The 18,628-nt window shown below is 55.1% G+C and overlaps 1 protein-coding gene across 6 annotated transcripts in view; it reads left to right on the forward strand.

The window, feature by feature from the left end:
- The first annotated feature begins 621 nt into the window (after positions 1-621).
- Positions 622-18,628, forward strand: part of DGKZ (diacylglycerol kinase zeta) — a 41,142-nt gene continuing 23,135 nt past the window's right edge. For 2 of the 6 annotated variants that reach the window (XM_006212301.4, XM_006212302.4), the window contains exon 1: positions 12,423-12,888. In XM_006212301.4, coding sequence (XP_006212363.1) covers positions 12,728-12,888 — 161 coding nt within the window. In that variant the 5' untranslated portion in view covers positions 12,423-12,727. Of the gene's footprint in view, positions 1,327-10,480; positions 10,657-12,416; positions 12,889-18,628 lie in introns of those variants that run through there. The other 4 variants (XM_072969867.1, XM_072969868.1, XM_015246135.3 and 1 more) reach the window with 4 other exon arrangements.

Consider the following 18,628-nt stretch of genomic DNA (forward strand, 5'->3'; position numbering starts at 1 on the left):
TCTGAGAAGCTAGCCAGGGTCTCATCATCATACAGATGTGAGGTTCAGGTAATGCACGTCCCAATGACAAAAGATGCAAGGGGGAACCATAGGATTTCCAGGGGGAAGAAGATGGACTTCAAGCTCTAGTCTTTCCTTCCGGAGCTGGTTGCCCCCTCTCCCGACCCTGGACCAGGAACTTCAGTGGGGGAAGGTCACAGGAGGCAGCCCGGCCTTGAGGAGGCTGCCGGGTTCCAGAGTCGGGAAGCTCTCCAACCCACACCCACCTCCAGCTGGGTCCTTCTCTGGGCAGGGTTCAGAAGAGCTCTAGGCCTAGAAACGGTGTTACCGGCAGTCGGGTCCATCCCCAAATTCAAGGCGTCCCAGAGTATGTTCCCCTTCCTGTGACCCTTCCCCAAATCTAATTGCGTCTCTAAATTCCCGTGGCGCCGACAGGGTTAAAGCCAGATCGTGTCACCGCCCCCGCCCCCGGCCCCCCCACCTGCCCGCAGCAGCGGCGAATGCCGAAGCCGGAAAGCGCGGGACGAGGGGGGTGTTCATCACGGCCGCTGAGTGACTGGCAGGGCGGTGATTGGCAGCTGCCGAGCGGCGGGTGCCGGGGAGGGGGCGCGGGGCTGGGCTCTGGCGGGCGCCCGGGGCAGGGTTCGTGCCCGCCGCCGGCTGGGCCGGACTCGCTCCTCCGGTGCCCCGAGCCGGGCTGGCTGGGCGGGGCGGCGCCCTCCTCACCGGACCCCTTGGGCTGACGAGTGTCTCTAAGGTGACACTCCGGTGCGCGGCAGCGGCGGCGGCTGCAGGAGCGCGCTCATCGCCCCGGCTCGGGCTCTGCTCGGGCTCCACTTCCTCCGTCCGGGGGGCGCCCCAGCGCTCACGACGCGGCACCCCGGCACCCATCAAAGACCCCACGCCGGGGTGCGGGAAGATCCCAGCCGGCCTTTTCCAGGCGCAGCGCCCGGCACCTGGCCGCTCCCGTCGTCTGAGCCCCGGCGTCGTGAGGGACGAGCAGCAGCTTCCCTCCCTCCCTGCCTCGCGTCCCCGGGCCCAGGAGGAAGGGAGACCGAACTTGAGCAAGTCTCCCCGAAAGGCTGCAAGAGCCGCGGTAGAGGGCGGCCGCAGGATGGCCGAGGGGCCGGGCGGCGGCGGGCCCCGCGGGGACGCGGCTGGCGGCGGCCGGGCAGCGGAGGAGGAGGTGGTGCGGCGGCGCTGCAGGCGCGGGGAGGAGGCTGGGGTCTCGCAGCCTTGGCTTGAGGCACCCCGGGGCATGGCCGCTGGACCCCCGGTGGAGGAGCGGTTCAGCCAGATGCACCTACGAAAGCAGGTGTCTTACAGGTAAGATGAACGCGGGCAGAGGGAAGCTCAGCGCTCGACACCACCTCCCTTTCCAGTCAACATTCATTGAGCACCTGCAGCTTGCCTGTCACTGCTCTAGGCCCTAGGGATTCAGAAATGACCACCAAGGGGTCTCTGCTCTATGTGTCCAAAGGACACACTTCTGGGACCCCTTCTCTAATGAACAGTGAAAGCCCTGTTCATTCAACATGGAATTACTGATGCCAACTGCATACCAGGCACTGTACTGGGCACAAGGGAGAAAAATAACCAAGACATGAACCTTACAGACCTCTGTCTGCTGGGGAGAGCCAGGAGATGTTCCTGGCCCTTCTTCTGGGGGAGAGAGAGGACCCCCTCCCCCTGCCGCCGCCATTCATTCAATAGGCCATACTCAAGCTTTCCTGTGGGCTGACCCTGTGCTAGGCACCAGCCTGTGGGAAGGACTGAGATGGTGCTCCCTGCCACCATGGCTGAGACCCTGCTGCCTAGTGATGGGGAAGGAATCCCCTCCTGGACCCCTCTGCCCAACCAGACCCTCACTGGCATCCCAGTGGCAGACAACCTCTCACTCCCACCTGAATCTTCCTTTTTAAAAAAAAAAAATTGGGAGGGGGTAGGTAATTAGGTTTATTTATTTGTGAAGGAGGTACTGGGGATTGAACCAGGGACCTCATGCATGCTAAACATGTACTCTATATACTCCTCCCCCCACCTGAATCTTCTTAAATGTCTTCTGCCTGTGGAAGAACCCCAGCCTCCCTGGTCCTACCACCTGTGCCCAGAGGATTCCATGGAGGACTCAGCTGGAGTGGGCCCCAGGTTCCACTTTTATAATTTGGGGTGGGGTGGGGGAGGGCTGCCCCTCAAGTAAGTGTGGGTAAGTTACACAGAGGAGGGATCTGCGGAGGGACTGGAGGCAGGGCTGGAGGCAGGGCAGGGGAAACCCTTACCATCTTCTTCCTCTCCCAGACCACAGCCTCAACTTGGACTTGGTGCCCCTCTAGAGCTCCTGGCCCAGAGTGCCTGTCATTGGAGGGTCCAGCAGGGACATTGAGGCACCTGCAGTCCTTGAAGCCAGCAGCCTGGTTGGAGAGGACAAGTTTCCTATCTGTTTATAACCCCAAGGACATGGGGTATGTCTGAGGCTGCCCTGTTTCTCCTGGGGCTTCTAGGAAGGTGTTTCATAAAACTGCCCCAGCCCTTGGAGTTTGAAGGGCCCCAGTAGCCTTAATGATTATGAGGCCATTAGGCCTCCATCACCTGGGGGGAGATGAGAGAGCAGGTAATAGGATTTTTTCCACCATCATGAAGTGAGATGCTCGGAATAAGTGGGCAGGAGGTTAGGTTCCCGTGGGCCCCACCTTCACTGTTGGAATCTATAAGAAATCAGGAGTACACTGGGCCCCATTATTGAGTCCTTCTAGAACACTGTGCTGAGAGGAGTGCATCATCTGTCCCCTAGCTGCAGAGAGAAGAGCCCCTGAATGTCCCTTGCGGGAGGAGAGAGTAAAGGGACTGATGCGTGATGGGGCATAGAATGGAAGAAATATTAGTCTGGGAGTCAGGAGACCTGGCTTGTATTCTGCCTTCTGTCAATGACTTGTGTGTCCTTGAGCTAGACAGTCATGCTCTCTCTGGGCCTCAGTTCTTCAACCAGTGACCTTAGAGAGTGACCCAAGATTTTCCTTAGCTGTGGATCAGCGACAAACAGCTTCTGGAGCTGAAAAGGGAGCCAGAGTAGGGCAGAGACTTAGAGGAATGAGGGCAGGGATTAACCAAAGAGCCAAGAAATGGAAGATGCTGCCTAGGTGTGCTCACGTGCACACGCACATACACACACACATACACTCAGAGGCAGCCCCCAGGGTTGGGATTCCCCTGGGGTGGTCCATGAATGGAGGGCCTGTCACTGCCCAAACTTGAGGCCTCCAGTCACTAAGGATGCAGGGTCACCAAGCTGTGGCTCCTCTCTGGCTGTGAAGGCATTGGAAGACTTCCGGGTCACCCTGTGAGGCCTGCAGAGGACAGCACCAGGACTGGTTCCAGCTGTCACCCCTGGACAGATTAAGCAAAGCACCTCCTCACACCCTGTGGTGAGGCCAGGAGCCCAGTCTTAGGACCAGAGCAGGACAGAGCATCAAGGTAGAGGGTGGAGGAAGCCCTGGGAAAGAGACAGAGCCCTGGGCTGCCTAGGGAACCCCAGTGGAAAGACTCAGCCCTCCCGTGTGGCTACAGCCCTTAGCGGCCTGGTGACTGATGCCACTCTTAATTGTACAGGCCGCTGGGGGCTGGCAAGAGCCCAGGCTCATGGTGGCCCTTTCCACATCCTCCGCCTGCTACAGTTCCATGCAGCTCTGGCTTGCAGCTAAACCTCCCACCCTGCTGTGAGGAGTTGCTAAGAAAAGCAGTTGAAAGCCCTTCAGAGAGAAAAGGCTTTTAGACAGAAATGCGGGGGCAAAAATATCTGAGGGCGAGGGATGGGAGCGGAAGGGGGATTGGGTCCTGGCTGCCTCTGACGTAAGTGAGGACGAGGGTTTTCAGCAGGACAGTAGAAGCTTTTAGGAATGTGGGGTTCCCTTCACCCTCCAGCCCCAGTGTGGGCTCGAAGAAGCCCTGGCAGCTGCTATAGGTGGATGGAGAGACGGCAGGTTTGTACCAGTAGAAACTCTCGCAGGGGAGGGAGAGAGGAGGACATCTCATGTCTGCATCTGGGCAAGAGGAAAACTCCCATACAATCAAGGAAGTCCTAATTGCCCAGGGTTGGGCTCAAGAGACCATTGGAGGGCAGCCTCCGGCCGGGAGAAGCCAGGGGTGCAAGAGACATTGAGTTTGGTCTGAAAGGACCAGGCAGAAGATGCAGAACCTGGACCTCTGGAACTAAGCCCAGTGGTTCCCAAACCAGATCTGATGAGGATCTCTTTTGAAATAATTTCTAAAGCCCTATCCCTGGGGATCCTGATACAGAGATCAGGAGGGCCTGAGCATCTCAACTTTAAAAACCTCCCCCAGGTAACTTTGATAGTCAAGTAGGTTTGGAAACCATTAGCTTCACCTGTGAAGATGCTGGAGGGAAGAGAGAAAGGGTAAAATGTGTGGTGGATTATTGGGTGTGACTGGCAGGGGGCTTCCCTGTACCGAGTGCCATTGTGACCTCAGAAGGACCTTGAAAGAGGACCAGCATCTGTGCCTGGATCTCTGATCCTGGGCCAGGCACTGTAGGAGATGGAAGTGTAGGATATGGTCCTTTCCTTGACAAAAGTATGATTCAGTACAGGGCCAGGCTGTAAATATTTTCAGCTTTGCAGATCACATAGTCCCTGTCACTCTGCTTCGCTATCGTAGCACAAAACCAGCCGTAGACAATAAGGAAACCAGTGAGCATGACTGGATTCCAGTAAAATTTTATTTATAGACACTGAACTTTAAATTTCATATCATTTCCACTGTCACAAATATTATTCTTTTGCTTTTTTCCAACCATTTAAAGTTGTAAAGACCATTCTCAGCTCAGGACCATACAAAATCAGGCGGCAGGCTGGATGTGGCCCATTGGCCACAGTTTGCCAACCCCTGATCCAGCATATGGGATTGGATAAGCACATGGGAAAGACAGCCGATGGTGGGCATTGGGCAAAGTAGCACATGCATTACACTGAGAGAGGCAGTGCGATGCACGTACATTACGTCTTCAGGGTCAGAGAGACCTGGGTTCGAGTTCCAGCTCTGTTCCTTCCTGGCTAGGTAAGTCACTTTCACCTCTGACCCCGTTCCCCCCATGGAAAATGGGAACAGTAATACCTGCACGAGAGGGTAGCTGGGAAGATGGAAGAAGATAAGAGATGTAAAGCTCCTGACTTATAGCAGAGGTGAGACAGAAGTCAGAAAATCCTCTGCCCTCTGTAGCTGGCCCTCCTTGTGGGTTGGAGGGGGTGGGCGGTGGTTATCTAGGAAGGAGGTTGGCTCTGAGCCATGGAAGGGTGGTGAGACCTGGGGCTGGCAGAGTTTAACAAAGACTAAGGGCAAGGGCTGGTCACATGTGCGTGTCCCGGACTGTAGTCCTCTCCCTTCCCCCTCCACCCCCACAGCGGGGGCTGGGGGAAGCAACTGGGGGTGCCCGCTGGCAGGGGAGGGTGCCCCCTGCTGTGGGCATGGGACTGTGGGTACAAAGCTCCTTGAGGGAGGGGCACCTGATCTGACTCTCCCTGCTGCTATTTACCAGAAGCTAAAAATAACCCAAGAGTGACAGGGAGATGGGGCCGATTTGTAATTTAAATAGCAACAGGATAAAGCAAGGAGCTGCAAGAGATCACATTCTGTCCTGAATTAAAAATGCAAAAACCGGGGGCAGAGAACTGAGCTGGAGCTGAAGGAGGGGGCCCGCTGCCAGAGGAAGCCGGAAGCTGGGGGTCTATCATTTTCCTTCCTTTGGGAAGGGCGGAGGCCCAGGCCAAGCCCGGAACTCCTTCCTCCCCTCAGGGACCCGAGGTTCTTGCTGACTAGTGAGTCAAAGGCCGTGGATGGCTATGCCCAGAGGTGGGGCCAGGCTTGTGAAGGGGCCTTATCTGACCCTATTTTGGCCCAAGGTGCTTGGGACAGCCCCCTCTCAGCATCTTATGCCCCCCATTCCCCTCACCGGGGGCACACGCCATCTGAGCCTTTTAGAGGGGAGCTGGAGGGACCAGTTCCAGCAAAGGCATTTTAACAGGTTCTTCTCTGCTGTGCTGCTGAAAGGGAATCAGGAAGCCTGGGTTGGAGTCTCATTTTTGCTTCAGTTGGTGCAATTGCAGAGCAGAGCATTCAGGGAAGCCCCTCAAGTCTCCAGGTTCTGAGGACAAGGGTTGGCACAGGCTTGGGAGGAGCTGTCTTCAAGGGTGCACAAAGTGGGTAGGGAAGCCATTGGGACCAGATTCAGCTTCTGCTGGGCTCCACTGTCTTTGAGCAGTGCTCTTGGCCTATAGATGTTTGGAGAAGAAAGACTAAGCAGGATTCATAGAGTAGCTGGTGATTTGAGGACCACTGGGCTGCATCCTACAGATGAGAAACTAAGCCTCAGAGGAGTTAAGCAATTTGCTAAGATCCCACAGCCAGTAACCAGTACAGCCAGGATCCAGACCCAGATGGGTTTCACTCCGAGGCCCTTTGTCAGGCTTCCAAGGTTCTGGATGTTCATCCTTAAGAATCTTTTCTTTTGGCTCTATACTAAGTGCGCGTATCTCTGGGAGGGGTAATGGGAGGGAGTGTGGAGGCTGAAATGTGGTTCTGCAGTCAGGGCTTATGATCCAACAGATGGGGATGGGAGGCTTGAAGGGCAGGACGCCTACTAATTTTGCCCTTGGAGCTTGGTGCTATAGCCAAGTCGGAGCTGAAGGAAGATCCCCAGGGTAGATCCAGATGACCTAAAGTCAGGGGAGAGCCACTAGGCTCCTCTCACCTCCAGCCTGGGGATCTGGGAGGTGCCAAAGGACAGTTTCCAAGAGAGATCATGGTTTGAGGGACCACCCTTGACTGCGGAGCTGCCAGTGCTATACTCACAGAGGGAAAGGGTCCCCAGCCCCTCCTCCAGATCCATACCTGATTTTAATGAGGCTACCCAGAAGGAACCTAATCAAATTTCCATCTGTCATTAGCCAGCGGCACCTGCAGCCCAGCTCAGGTGCATCTGTCTCCCTGTGGGGGCAGAAGCCCAGCACCTGGGCAGGGGGCCAAGATCAGCAGATAGTCTTGGGCTTTAGGTTGCTCCCAAGGGTTCAGCAGGTACCTGGATCATAGGCTTAGCTGCTGGTAAGGGACATGGGCTCCAAACGCCTCCCAAGTCTCACCACAACCACTTATGCAGACAGGAAGCCAGTTTCCCTCCCTCTGCTCAGCTTATTGGACACCTATATTCAGCTCATTTCAACTTCCAAAGGAAGTTACTGCACACATACTGTGCACCCAGCATGGAGCTAGGAGCAACACTGGGTCCAAGAATCTCATAAGGAGACAAAACTAATATGCACAAAAGATCACATGAGAGAGGAATATTTAGGGGAAGAAAGGTGAGTGTCAGAGATACATAAATGGGGTGGGAATGTCTCTGGAGCAGCATTTGACACTTAGTAGATATTTATAAAATATGTATAATATGAATGAATGAATAAGTGAAAACTTAGAGATCAGGGAAGGAGATTCAAATGAAACAGCCTGAGCTGGACATGATCTTAGAAATCATCTGATGCAACCCAGAGATGTTAAGTAACTTCCCTAGCATCATACAGCAAGGGCTGGAGTTTGAACCAACTCTTTCCACCTTCTCACTTTTGCCTTTTGGGCTGAGGTTTTGATGGATGGAGATGTTGATTGGCCAAACTTTATGGGCAGATAGGGCAAGGAGAGCAGCATAAGCAGAAGGGCAGCATGTTAAAGGAAGTGTGAAAAAAGAGGGAAGAAATGTTTATTGAGTACTTACTGTGAGGCAGGCACCAGCATGGTGTGAGCTGAGAGGAAATCTCTGCGGGGAAAGCTTAGACAAAGAGGCAGAAAAGAAAAGAACAGAGCGTAAAGAGCCTTGAAGGTCAGGTCAAGGAGGTTGGCTTAGCTGGTTTTGAGAGCAGAGGCTGTCCAGATCATGGGTTGAGTGGTGCCCTGGTACATTTCTTTTCCCCAGCTCCCACTTCTCATCCAGGCCACAGAAAGTAGAACACCTCACCCTCTGGGGCATCAACAAAGCCCAGAATAATTTTCTTACCCAGATTCCTCTTCCTGTTCGTATCTGGTTGGATTCTGAGGGGTCCCCAACTCCCCAATGCTGGTACATGTTGTCCTAGGAACTGCCAAGGACATCCTCCCCAGCCCTGTGCACCTGTCCCTTCTGGCCTTGACCTCCCCATCCCACCTGCCAAGTACTGACAGCTTCCATGAGTACAAGCCCAAGGGGATCATGGTCCCACAGTCAGGACTGCTCTGCCTCTCAGAGCCTCCAGCCTGCCTGGCTTCCCCTCCAGGAGCCACATTTCCTGCTCTCAGCTGCTCCAGAGCTGCCAGAAGCCTCAGCTCAAAAACAAGCCCAGCCCCATTTCCTCTGTTTAACTGTTCAAGCTTCTTGCAGAATCCCTGGGAGAGGAGGACAGGGCCCTGCAACAGCCTCCTTCTAGAAGAAGCCTTGGCCTGGCTGGCAGAGTCTCTGCTAGGCCACAGCATACAGGATCTGCCTTGATGATGGACTGGAGGGAGAGCCCCTGGGAAAGGGGATGTCAAGCCTCAGTGGCATCACCTGGCTATATCCCCAATCCTAGAATGGCAATGGGATGTCTTATTTAGGGGCACAGACTCTGGGGTGAAATTCTTACTTCCCCACTTATAGGCTGGGTGACCTTGGACAAATGAACTTGGCCGCTCTGTGCCTCAGTTTCCCCATCTGTAAAAGGAGGAAAATAACAAGATCTACCTCACAGAGGTGTGACAAGGATTCATGAAGGTTCCTGGCACAGAAATGTCCAAGAAATATTAGCTGTTGTTTCACTGTTACTAAGTATTAATTATTCATAACATAGCACGATTTATTAAGCAAATGTTTACTGAGAAATATTATGTTTCAGCCACAAGGGACACAAAGTACCAGATGGAGGTTTCTAAGGGCTGGGATGGCATTGTGTACATCTCAGGGTCTGCAGGTTCTGTCGTGGAAATGTTTATTGAACTGAACTTAACTGACACCTTTTCTGTCCTCAAGAAATTTACAGCCTTTCTAGGGTAACAAACACGTAGAGTGCTAAAGAAGTAATTATAGAGCAGTGTGATTGAAGAGTGCTTGAGGAAGGTACAATTTCCATCCCAGAACCAATCCTAACAATAAAAAGTGTCTACCTTACTGTGTATGTACCAAATCCTCACGATGGCCTCCAAGTTCAGCCCAGTGTGGCCTTTTTCGATATTCCTGAGACACATCAAGTACATTCCTACTCAGAGGGCTTTGCTCTTTCTGTTCCTTCCACCTCAACTGCTGTTCTCCCAGATACTCACGTAGTTTGCTCTCTTGATCCACTCAGGTCTGTTCTTAAACATTACCTCCTCAGAGAGGCTTTCTCCAAGCCCCCTCCTTAAGTAGCACTGCCATCATCATTCTCTTCCCCCTTGTGGTTGGATTCGCTTTTCTCTATAGCCCATCTCATCTCATTACCTGACATTATTTCATATATTGATTATTTGTTTCCTAACTGTCTTCCCCACTAAGCAATATGAGGTTAGAGCCCTGGCTCCTTTCATACACCTATATAGTCTGATACAGTGCCTGATGCATAGAAGATACTCAGTGAGGTTGGTGGGGTAGAGTTCATTGGTAGAGCGCATGCTTGGCATGCACAAGGTCCTGGGTTCAATCCCCAGTACCTCAATTAGAAAAAAAGAAGAAGGCACTCAGTAAATATTTATTGACTGAATTAATTTATAAACCCTTTCACCTCTTATTCAATCCTTATAAAACTCCATGAGCTCATTTATTCCTATTGCCCCCTTCCATATGACAAATGAGAAGACTGAGGCTCCAGAAATCTCCCTGACACATGTATTCATCAGTTTATCTCTTTATAGCCTACCTTATTCCAAAAAGGATTTCAGGTAATCTGGAGAGGTAAATCTCTCTGACCTGATCCAGGATGGACAACTGGTAAGTGGCAGAAACAGTATGGTAGCCCACATTTTCTAGCTCCATCCTGATACTCTTTCCAGTCCACCACTATCCACGTGCCTGAGCCTGTGTTAGATGGTGTGGTGAGGGGAGAGAGAGCTGTGTGTGGGCGGGGCGCTGCCCGCCAATGCCCCGGGTGGTTGGGATGAAGTAGGAAACCTCAACAGGATGGAGAGGTGAAGATCAGAGTGGTTAGGTGGAGAGGAAGGCCAGACGGGAGCCAAGGTTGAGGTTCGGATTCCAGCCTGGGCAGGCCTGCTGGCTGCCTAGCCGTCTCTTACTTGGTATCATCTCCTGGCTGCTGGGCTGGGCTTGTTCTCACCTGCCTCTCGCCCTCCTGGCAGCTCCTCTTCCCAGCCAGCCTCCTGCCCCGGCCAGCGGAAGGCGCCTACCAGCCCTGTGGTCCTCTCCGGGGGCAGCCAGCCGGCCTCTCGCAGGGCCCCCTGGTCAGGAAGTGCCGAAAGAGGAAGAGAGTCGCTGGGCAGGATGAGCGCACTGGGGGCTGGCCACAGTGCCGGGGGAGGCTGCGATGAGGCTGCAGCTCTGGGCCCCGCGGAGGCTCTGGAGACAGAAGAAGGGGAGCGGCCGGGGGCACTGAGGCAGATGTGGCGCTACCGTTCCTGGGATGTGCCACAGATCCCAGCTGAGGCCTCCCAGGCACAGTAGGTACTTGGGTGGCCCGGGATTGGGCAAGGGACCTCTTGCCATCTATGAGTCTTTTATCTGGCATGGAGAGGGTAGGAGAAGTGGGGTCACCCCCTCCCTGTGTCCAGTGGCTCTTCAGAGGCTCAGAAAAGGGCAAAGAGGTTTCTGGCAGGGTGAGAGGGTCTCTGATGTTTGAAGTGCTGGGGGGCAATGTGGGGTGCTGGACTTGCTGAGTTGACGGAGCTAATAGCAGGGAGATCTGGGAAGAGGAGCCCCCATGGAAGTCTGGTGTTGGACCCAGTGGGGTCTTTAGCTGCCTCTGGTCTCCTCCCTCAGAACCTGGTGTCAGAACTGTTGGGAAACTTTCCCAAAAGGATCCGTGCACCCCAGGAAGACTGTCAGGCCCACTTGTGGATTTCACTGCCACCTGGGCACTCGAGGCTGATGGGAGGGCTGGTGCCCACCCCCCTGGTCAGACTTTCTCCAGGCCCAGAGGAAACCTGAAGGAAGCTGAGAGAAGGTTCTGAGCTTATGGACACTGGCTATTTCTCGAAACGGCAGGCTTGCCCACATGTCACAACTTCCAGCATTGGCTATACGTGGCTGGCTAAGGCTGGAGAACAGGCTGCCAGAACCCCAGAGAGGGTGAAAGTGAAGTGACACAGGATGTGGCTTCGCAGAGAGGAGCGCTAACAGAAATAGCGGGCAGCTGATATGGGCATCAGGGTGGCAGGATTTGGGAGGGAGAGGACCATACTCCCCAGCTTCCTGGCCTCCTTTTGTCAGCCCTGCAGGGACTATCAGAGGCTGTCCCCAAGCTGCTGATTCCCAAGCATGTGTGCTGACTGTGCCACCACTGACAACTGCTCTGGATCCAATTGCTTTCCTCATCTCTAGAGGGGGACAACCTCTGCTGGCCTTGAGGGGGTGTTTGTATGTGTCGGTGAGGTGTATTTCTGGGCAGGTGATTGTGTAAGAGGGATGTGCCAACGTGAAACTGCTGGCCTGGGTTATATCTGTGCACAGGAAAAGATGTATATGTTTTCTAAGGGCATACGTGTTGGTGAATGAGAGTATGGTCCTTATGTGTATGTATTTTTGAGTGTGTAAGAGTTGTGCAGTGATTCCTGTAGTATAAGGTATCTACAGGTTCCGCTGGATGTTGTGCTGGGAAGGTGCTATGAGTCAGGAGTGTACCAAAGAGAAACAGCTTTGAATGGCTGTGGAAAGATGAATTTGTAAGAAAAATGTGTTGTTGGTGTGTGCCAGGGTCACTAAGTGACTTTGGTCCTGGTATAAATTTCTGAGTCTGAGAGGCTGGGGTGGGAAGTGTTAGTTTGAGTAATAAATGAGCGTAATTGTGTGTGAGAGGCGGGTTTGTTCTGGGTGTATGGGGAGCACTGTGTGACTTTTAGTTCCGTGGGCGTGATTTGGGAGAGCCAAGGGGGTAGTGGTGGAGATTTGAATGGCTATGACAGGCACAGGGTGTGCGAGAGAGGTGTCTATTCCTTGTAGATGTGGGAGGGAAGGTGGTGACAGCCGCCCTCGCGATTGTTCACTTGTGAGCATGTAGGCTGTTTCGTACATGTAGGGGTAGAGGGGGCTAAAAGAAAGGGAAAAAATGATTGCGTGTGTCGGGGTTCGCGCAGTGCGGGTGTGTCAGGCCGGAGAGTCTATCTGATCCGGGCGGACCAGCCCGGGAGTGGGCGGGGCCTAGGGTACCCCCGCCCCTTCTTGGCCCCGCCCCTGCGAGCGGCCGAGGTAGGTTGCGGCGGGGCCGGTGGCCGACAGAGGGCGCCGCGGGCCAGTGCCACCTCGCAGCGGAGGGGGCGTGCTCGGCGGCGGGCAGGCAGCGGCCCGGCCAGCTATGCGGGGTCCTGCGGCCGCGGCTGGCGGCACTTCCTGGAGCGGCGGCGGCCGCTTCCCGAGCACCTGGGCGTGGGACGCGGGGGCGCGCGGCGCGGGGCGGGCGGAGCGAGCGCGCGCCATGGCCGCGGCGGGCGGCGCGGAGCCGGCGTGCTGAGCCCCGGCCGCCGGCCCGGCATGGGCGTCTCCCGCGGGCCCGGCGCCGGCCGGGGCTAGGGCCGGATGGAGCCGCGGGATGGCAGCCCCGAGGCCCGGAGCAGTGACTCCGAGTCGGCCTCCGCCTCGTCCAGCGGCTCCGAGCGCGACACCGGTCCCGAGCCGGACAAGGCTCCGCGGCGTCTCAGCAAGCGGCGCTTCCCAGGGCTGCGGCTCTTCGGGCACAGGTGAGCGGGGCGGCGGCGGGGTGGGCACCGCGGCACGGGTGGATGCCGCGCCTGGCGTCGGGAGGCATTCCTCGGCCACCTCGGTACTGACACGGAGCGGGGTCTCCTGGGGCACCGGCGATCTGAGCTGTTCTGGCATTGGCTCGTGTGAGGGTCATCCCCCAGCGTCCGGGCACTGGCACCGAGTGGGGGTCATTCCCTGGCACCGGCAGCTTAGCGCGCTTCGTCTCTGGTACTGAGGCCAGGGGGGCTTCCAACTCTCCAGCAGGGAGACAGAATCACCTTAACCCCCTGGCACCAGCAGGTAGGGCCCCCATGACTGGTCACGATCTCCTTCTTGATTGACACTGATGGAACAGGGCCCTCTCAGAGTCTACTGGCGCCAGTGAGGTGGGCAGTCACGTCGCCACCCTGGTCCTCTCTGTGGTCGGGATGCCTACCACCACTGCACGGCATCCGCAGAACATGGCCTTGTTGTTACTACTGTCAGAACACATGCCTGTCCTGGAGCATTGGTCACTGACTTAATCATTCAGCATTTTAAGCCTCTCCTTGGGGTTGGGGGTGGCTGGTCACCAGTTTTATACTGCTCTTAATTAGGAGGAAGGCCGCAACTTCTCTGCCAGGCAATGAACATCTCTCCCCCTACCCTCTTCCAGGCCTGCTGGGAAAGAGATGGGGTGGGCTGCAATCTAGAATCTGTGCTGGCTCAAGTTCCATCTTGCCCCCTCCCCCAGCACACCAAATGTCACCATCTTGTGTCTGTGACGATTTTGACTGGGACTCTGGTGAAGAACGGGGGGGGGAGGCTGTGGAAAGATTGAGTGCAGGCAGCCCGTGGTGCTGGCGTTGGCCAGGAGCTGCTTCCTGCCTATGCAGCCCTAGTGTAAGGTAAGGGGAGGTGAAGCCTTGTGCGTACCCCCAGCTGGCTCCCTGGGCTCTTTTCTGACTGACCTTGTCCTTCTCCAGTGGCCACGAAGCTTGCAGCCAATCAGCTCAGGACCCCAGAGCCAACTCAGACTGGACTCTGACCACTTGGAGTCTGCCCAAGGTCTCCCTCTCACTTTTCTTCAGTTGTTGAGGCTTCATGGCCGTTGGCCCCCCGAGCTTTGCCCTGTCCCTTCCCAGAGGTGACTTCACCCAGCAATAACATGAGCAGTTTTCTTCTGTATGGGTTGGTGTCCCTGTAAAGCTGACCTATGCCCTCTGCCTGCCTTACCCTAACCAGGACCCTGCTCTTTGCACCTGCACTGTCACCAAGCACAGAGAGCTGGATCCTCACTCTGGCAGATGGAGCTCCATAGGCTCCTGTGAAGTCACGCAGGCTTCAATGTCATAAAAAACAGGGCAGGGCGCAAAGTTTCTTGTACCTCTGTTTTGTCACCCACAGCCCTGCAAGAGGGAGCAGTTTACACCCAGCTCTGCAGGATGTAGCCTCCAGTGTTCACAGGCTTGTGAGGGAGAGGGAGGGGCTCCGCCAGAGGCTTCCTGTCGCTGCCCACAGGGTACCAAGTGTTGGGCTATTCTGACCTGTTCATGTGCCCCTTCTGAAGGGCACAGGTGTGCGCATGTAGGGGTGAACCTCAGTCACAGTCAGGAGGACAAATAAGAAGCAAGAGAACGGCAAGTACCTTTACATCATTCTCTAAAATAAGCAGGATGGATGTTATATCTCCATTTTTACAGATGAGAAGAACACAGGATCAAAGATGAGTAGTTTGCCCAGAGTCACATAGCAAGTGAGAGACAGAGATAGAGTTTGAACTCTGGTCTGATACCAAAACCCACATCCCTTTCTCTATACCAGCTTCCCAAACAGAACATCACAATGACCTAGGGAGCTTTAGGAGATACAGATTCCTAGATCTTAACTTTGGCGTGTCTGACTCATCAGGTCTGGAGGTGGGGCTGGGCATTTTATAAAGTTTCCCAGGTGCTGTTAAGATGCTACTAAGTTTGAGAACCAAAGTGTTACTCTGAGGATGTAAGTGATCTTATAGGATGCTTAATGAGAAGAAAATCAAACAGCACCTCTGAAAGCACATAAGGAATGTTCCCTGCATTGTGCTGGGGCAGTGGGGCATTTAGAAGTGAATGTATTTGGAAAACCCAGTGGAGTCAGGGAGAGGGCAATGAGGGGGGAAAGACTCTCTTGATAGGCCTGGGAGCTCGGAGAATCAGGTGTCCACAGGGCTGACCTCCCTCCCCTTGCTTTGACTGGAGGGAGTGGGGACAGGTATTTGGAATAGTGCACCTGTCTTGGCACTGCCCCTTTAATGCTGTTTATTTGGTCCTGCCACCTTCGCTGGTTGCCAGTCTCAAGTAAAACTCCCCATGCCCCAGCTGAAACCAGTCCTCCGTCTTTCCCCCAGGCTTGGTGCTCATTCTCAGCCTGGCTCTTGCTGCTCGTTGGGCATCTGCCCTCTGCGTTTCCCCTGTCCTGTTCGCCTCCTGCTCCTTCCCATAAATACTTCAGGCCTTGTGGCTGCGGGGTCTGCTGAGCGAATAGACAGTGGCTAGAAGGGACGATCAAGGGTAACAAATAAGTTGGTGGTGCTGCTGAAGCTGTGTTGAGAATTCCGCATTCAGATCTTGGCTCTATAGTAGAGTTCTAGAATCGATTAGTGCTCTCTGCTGCGGGCTTGGAAGGGGTAGTGATGGTACATGGGCCGCGTGTCTGGCCACATCCCTGGTCCGGTCAGGTACAATGGTCTCTGAAGGGCAGCCTCCTTAAAGAGGCTTTTCCCTAAAGCCTACCACAGCCACCCGCATCTGGCTTCACTCTCTTGGAATCTGGGGAGCAGCCTGCCATCTCTCCTTTTTATTTAGCCCAGTATGACACACGGCTGAGCTGTGCTCCTCCGCAGCTCCATTCCACCTTGCCTATCCTTGCTGGAAACCATCGGCCCCTCCTGGATGAGGAGGTATAGGCCCTGCCCTAATACTAGCACATCTGGGTTTTCCTCTGTTTTAACCTTTCAGATTCTATTGGCCTGAGGGGTGGTCAGTTGGAAGTGGGATGAAAGTTAACTCTGCCTCCTTCTCGTCTTCCAGGGCCCACCTGGAGAGGACTCCCTAACCCTCTGGCCCGGTCCCAGCAGCCTGACCCTGGGCAGGTCATGCAGCCTGTGGATTAGCTGATTTTGCACTCCAGGGGCATCAGAAATTAGCTGGCACTTCACACATCTAGACAGAAGGAGCCTCTGCATGCAGAGCCCTTGGGAGCCTGAGCATTGGCTCTGCCACCCCTGCCCTTCATTAGTGCTTAAAGTCATTAGTTCCCAGAGGGCAGGAAATGCACTTGTGGAACAAGTTTGAGACAGTAGGTCCCATTTAGAGATGATGCTGCCCAGGGCCAAGTACGTATGGTCCTGAAGTCCAGGACAGCAGAGTGTGCCCCCCGGGCAGCCTGAGCAGAAGCAGCCCCGGTCAGTTGGGGTTGGTTTTGCAATGATCTGGAAGGGACTTGTTGAGGGATGCCTCATGTTGAGAGGCGAGAGCCCCTTCTGTGGCGCCAGAATGTCTGGGAGCAAATGGTGCCTCTCTGAGAGATCTGTCTTGCTCAGGTGAATACTGGGAGAGGCCCAAGTGGCCAAGGGAGGCAGGTACAAGCCTGAGTCCCTGGGTTCCTGCCAGTTGGGGAAGAAAAAGGGGCCTCAGTGGCTGAGCCGTGCATTGGCTCACCTTGCCCTGCCTGCTCCCCATGTGCCAGTGTGAAGCCGGCCAGGTCAGGAACTCGGGTAGGATCCCCCAGTCTTACCCCAGTCTCTGGCTTACAGGCCAGGGGAGGGGATAGGCAGCTCTTGTCATCTTTCTGTCCGTGTCATACTCCAAAAAGGTCAAATCTCAGGATGCAGAGCTGTCCCAGACTCTCACTTGGCAAAAAAGAGCGTGAGAGTTGGTGTCCTTCCAGGCAGGGACAGAGGAAGGACTGACTGACCCTGGGCAACCCCGAGGTCAGGAAGAGGAGGCCCGGCCTCCTCTGCTTCCTGGAGCCCTCTCCAGAATTCACGAATCACCCTCAAGCAGAGGGGGAGGCGAGTGGGCACGCAGGCCCTGAGGCTTGGCCTGAGCTGGTCCCTAGGAGAAGCAAAGGTTGGGTCCCTGTACCTGGACAAAAGCTAGAGAGTTTTCCAGGTCCAGAAGCTGACTGAGAAGCTGCCCTGCACTATTGCTAGAGTGTCACAAGGGGGCGACAGCTACCACCGTGGGGAGGGCAGTGAGAGGGGAGAGTCTCTTTCCAGCTAGTCCCCTTATGCCAGAAGCCTGCTGTGGGTGGAGCCAGGCATACCTTGGGCTGCTGAGCTACCTGATGCTCTAGCTGCCAGGGCGGGGCCAGTCAGTAGGTGGCAGAAGGCAGGCTGGGCGTGAGCTTCCGCATCACCTGGCTCAGCCCCTTTCCCTCCCCGGCCGCCAAGATTGGGGCCCAGTGAGGCGGCCTTGACTGGGCCACTGTCTCACAGCTAGCTAGGGGTTTTCTGGGACTTCAATGCCAGTCCCCTGACTCCAGGGTCATGTCAGTCTGTTCCACATCACAGGACCCCAAAGCCTTTCCTGCTTTCTGAGAAGTCCTCACCTGGTACCTTCCAACCTGCCCTCTGCCTCCCCTCCTCTCTGCTGCCTCTGCTTCTCCCCTTGGAGGCTGCTGCCACCACCTGAGCAGTTCTCTAAGTCTGCACGGGGAGTCCAGGGGTAAGAAGGCGTGAACGCTGCACCTGCATCCAGGCTCACCAACTCCCCTTGTTCCTGGGAGAGATTAGCAGGTGCGCCTCTGGCTGGGGCCAAGCACTCATGTCTTCTCCCATGTACTGCTTCCTCTGTGTTTCATGTGGGGACCTCTGATGCCTGTAGGGTTTCAGCCTCACATAGGGCCTGAGATGTGGTTCCCCACCCCCACAGTTCTCAGCACAGGGCCTGCCTGGCACTCCAGTCATGGTGGGAGCCTTAGAAGTTTCAGGTAGAAAAAAACAGACCAGAGCAGTGACCAGATGCCCTTGACCTATCAGTCTGCCATCTTTCCTCTTCTGCCCTTTTCTTTGGCTGAGGTACCAGAGGCATGAGCAGGTGTGATGAGACCTGGGCTCTGTGGCCCAGGTAGAGGAGGGAGAGGCTGAGGTCATGGGCCCTCCCACCCCTGCTTACACTCCCCTGCCTCCAGGTGAGTGGTGTGCCAGCTCGTCTTTCTCTGGTGATTAACAGTGGCCAGAAGCTTGTAAATCCATCCATTTCATGTAACCCTCTCAACAACCTTGTAGTTGATTTTATTCCTGTTTTACAGATAAGACACCAAGGCTCAGAGAGGTCAGGGGCCTGGCCCAGGATTGTGCACCTCATGCCAGAGCCCAAACCCAAGTTATCTTTTTGCAACCCCAGGCTGGTCTACTTACTAGCACTCTTTTCTTTCATTCTTTTGTTTTCCCATCACCAAACTGCCATGGAGCCTAAGAAGGGGTTTGAGTGCTCCTTGAAATTGCGAGATTTTTGTCTTGTGTGGGAGTTAGGTGAGGCCCTTGAGGTGGTCTGTGCCTGGACCCCAAGGGAGAACTGCCGCCAGGATCCTAGCTTCATAGGGAGCAAGGCTGGGCTGGGGAGACCCTTAAGTAGAGAGACCAGGGTTGTAAGCAGGTTGTCATCTGGCTCCCTAGCTGGATCTAGAGGGGAGGAGCAAGGCTGGGACCTTTTTATCTTGCTTTCAGAGTGCAAGGAGCAGAAGACTCAAGGGACATGTTCGGAGGAGCCC

Source organism: Vicugna pacos, chromosome 10, assembly GCF_048564905.1.
Source record: "Vicugna pacos chromosome 10, VicPac4, whole genome shotgun sequence".
Taxonomy (NCBI): Eukaryota; Metazoa; Chordata; class Mammalia; order Artiodactyla; family Camelidae; genus Vicugna; species Vicugna pacos.